The sequence below is a fragment of the Pteropus vampyrus genome, unplaced genomic scaffold (genome assembly GCF_000151845.1).
Source record: "Pteropus vampyrus isolate Shadow unplaced genomic scaffold, Pvam_2.0 Scaffold69, whole genome shotgun sequence".
NCBI classification, from domain to species: Eukaryota; Metazoa; Chordata; class Mammalia; order Chiroptera; family Pteropodidae; genus Pteropus; species Pteropus vampyrus.
In genome coordinates, this window is record NW_011888850.1 from 4,179,188 (window position 1) to 4,181,653 (window position 2,466).

The 2,466-nt window shown below is 52.7% G+C and overlaps 1 protein-coding gene across 1 annotated transcript in view; it reads right to left on the minus strand.

Moving 5' to 3' along the window:
- The window catches only part of HOXA13 (homeobox A13), a 5,785-nt gene extending 3,794 nt beyond the window's left edge, over positions 1-1,991 (minus strand). Inside the window, exon 1 of the mRNA XM_011361728.2 lies at positions 1,811-1,991. Within this exon, the coding sequence (XP_011360030.1) occupies positions 1,811-1,991 (181 nt within the window). The remainder of the gene's footprint in view (positions 1-1,810) is intronic.
- Positions 1,992-2,466: the final 475 nt, after the last annotated feature.

A 2,466-nucleotide genomic window follows, 5' to 3' on the forward strand; every position in this document is an offset into this window, starting at 1 on the left:
TTAGCGCTGTCCGCTTCTAGAGCGTCGCGATTGGGCTCCCTTTCCAGGGGAACAGTGGCTGGACGGTTGCGGATGCGCCTGCCTCATGGGTCCCAGGACATCCCACTGGAAAGCTTGTGCTGCATTTGGGAGCTCCCTCCCCTTCCCCGTACACAACGTTAGTGGACAATTTCATACACACGCACTTAGGCCCACAGGCTTAGAATAATCCATCATATGCACACTGACACACACATTCAAGTGTACCCTGATCACACGCTCACACTTATGTACACAGACTTTTCCTCACTCTGCACCAGCAGCAGCTTTTCCTCCTCCAGAGCCTGTGAGATGGAGAGAAAAGCTTGTGTGCTCTGTTCTCTGGCCCTTCCACACCTCCGGCGGGGCTGTCCTGTCCTGGAAAGAGTTTAAGAGGAACAGGCTGGTTGGGTGCTGGCTGGGACTCGAAAGAGCCCCCCTTCTGGGGCCTAATGAAGTTTCATAGAGCTGGGCAGGAGCTGACTCTCCAGGCACCTGAGCACTCCTTATTTTACTCTGTTCTGGGACAGGAGAAAGGGACTCTTTGGGGCCACTTCATTTCACATTAGGATTAGGGGAGAACACTGTCTCCAGCCTGCAGAGGGAGGGTGCCTGGTCTTCCTCCATCCAAGAAGCAGCCCGAGAAGCCTTTCCTCTGTGCCTGGGGGAATGGGACCCTTTCCTGAGAGCATGGTGAGATAGTGCTGGTGGAAGAGCCAAGTAGCCACCATGTTTTGGTGAGGGATTCTGGGGGCCCTGTCGCTTTGGGGCCACATACTTCCACTTCCTATCGTGGAGGTTGCGATTGATCTGGTCAGATGCCCAAAAGGGGAACATGCGTTCAAAGTGAAAGTGGGTGTATACCACGGGTACATCAGGGTTGGGAAGAGCTAAACTCCCTTCCACCCCAGGCGGACTGGTGAGCAGCCAGGTAGGACCTGCCTTCCGGTCCCAGATTGCAGACTCAGCCTTAAACTCAGGGCACTGCAGAACATCCCCAGCCCCTACCCCTCAACCCTGTCTGAGCTCTAAAGCTCCTGGTCTTCCTGCAGGGTCTCGATCAATGAGGCTGGGCTCCAGCTTTTATCTGCCCTGATCCCTGGGTTTGGGTTTGCCCGGACCAATGTAAGTGTTGCCCAGTAAAACCTTCTATGATTCCCACCCCCTCTTCACCGTACATATAACCAGAGTGCCCTTTCTCTCCTGCCTTTTTAGTAGCTCCAGGTAAATATTGATTTGCCCCCAGTTTACCTCCTCCCTGACTGGCCATTTGCAGACTAAGGAAGTGGCCTCTGTAGGGACTTGATTTTTGAGTTACTTTCTGGGGCATTCATTCACCTCCCCTTCCTTCCTCCAAGTAGCATTGTAAAACTCACGGTGACAAAGAGACAGGGTAGGGTTCAAGGCCCCAGTTCCTGAGGACTTGAGGGCTGTTCTGCATATGGGTCAGACACGGCTAGAGGCCAAGGTCAAGTTGAAAGTTGTAGTCTAGTCTGTTTGAGAACTGCCACCAAGCCCGGAGACCCAGGCAGCTGTGAAAGGCCCACCGCTCACCTCCTCTCACTCTTGATTCCTTTTTCCTTTGGAATTCCTTCTTCTGGCTCTGTTTGGTTACCCAGCATTTTTTGCTGCCTTCGTGGAGTTTTTTGGGGCGGTGTTTACAGACTCTTCTTCTCTGCCTCCGCCCTGCTCTTGGCCCGAGCTTCAAGCCTCTTCTGTTTTCTAGCCAGACCCGGAAAAACGAAAACACAGCTCTGGGAGCCCCCACCAGCTGGCGCCTGTGCCAGCTCACCTCTGGTCACGGCGCAGCTGCCGGTGCACACAGCGGCCACGGCCAGCTCCGCATTCCTCACTCCCTCTCCCCACTTCACCGGAGACCGAGAGCCCTGCGTGCAGAGGAAGGGCCCCAGCTCCACAGACTGCCAAAGTCGACTGGGTCCCTCCTCACCAAAAATGGTGAGACAAGATTTCATCTTGTCTGCTGAGGAGCCGCAAGCAGGTTTGTCTGGGAGGGACGGCGCTGGGGGACGGCTTTGGGTTGCATCTCAAATTAGGCTTTGCTCCCTAAACTTGGCGGCTCCGCCAGGGAAGGGCTTCAGGCCTGAATTATTTATTGAGCTTTGTGGTGGATCTTAAGTGATCGAGTTATCTGGATGTTTTCTTAGCTCCTTATCAACTTTCAAAACCTCTAGAGAGATGGTTACTTAGAGGGAGGCAGCCTGCTTGTTCCTTTCATGTCTTAGATCTCGATATATATGAAATTATTTTTCTACCAGGCAAGTCAATGGCGTCCTGGCGTGCGTCACTGTTTTTAAAAGTCTGCAGGTCCTGTTAGATATTGAATTGTAGCCACTAACCAGTGGGGATGGTTCGTAGAATTTGAATGAGCTCTGTGAATAATTTGGGGGTCTCAGTTTTTAGAATTTCTACTCACTTTGAATCAAGAAA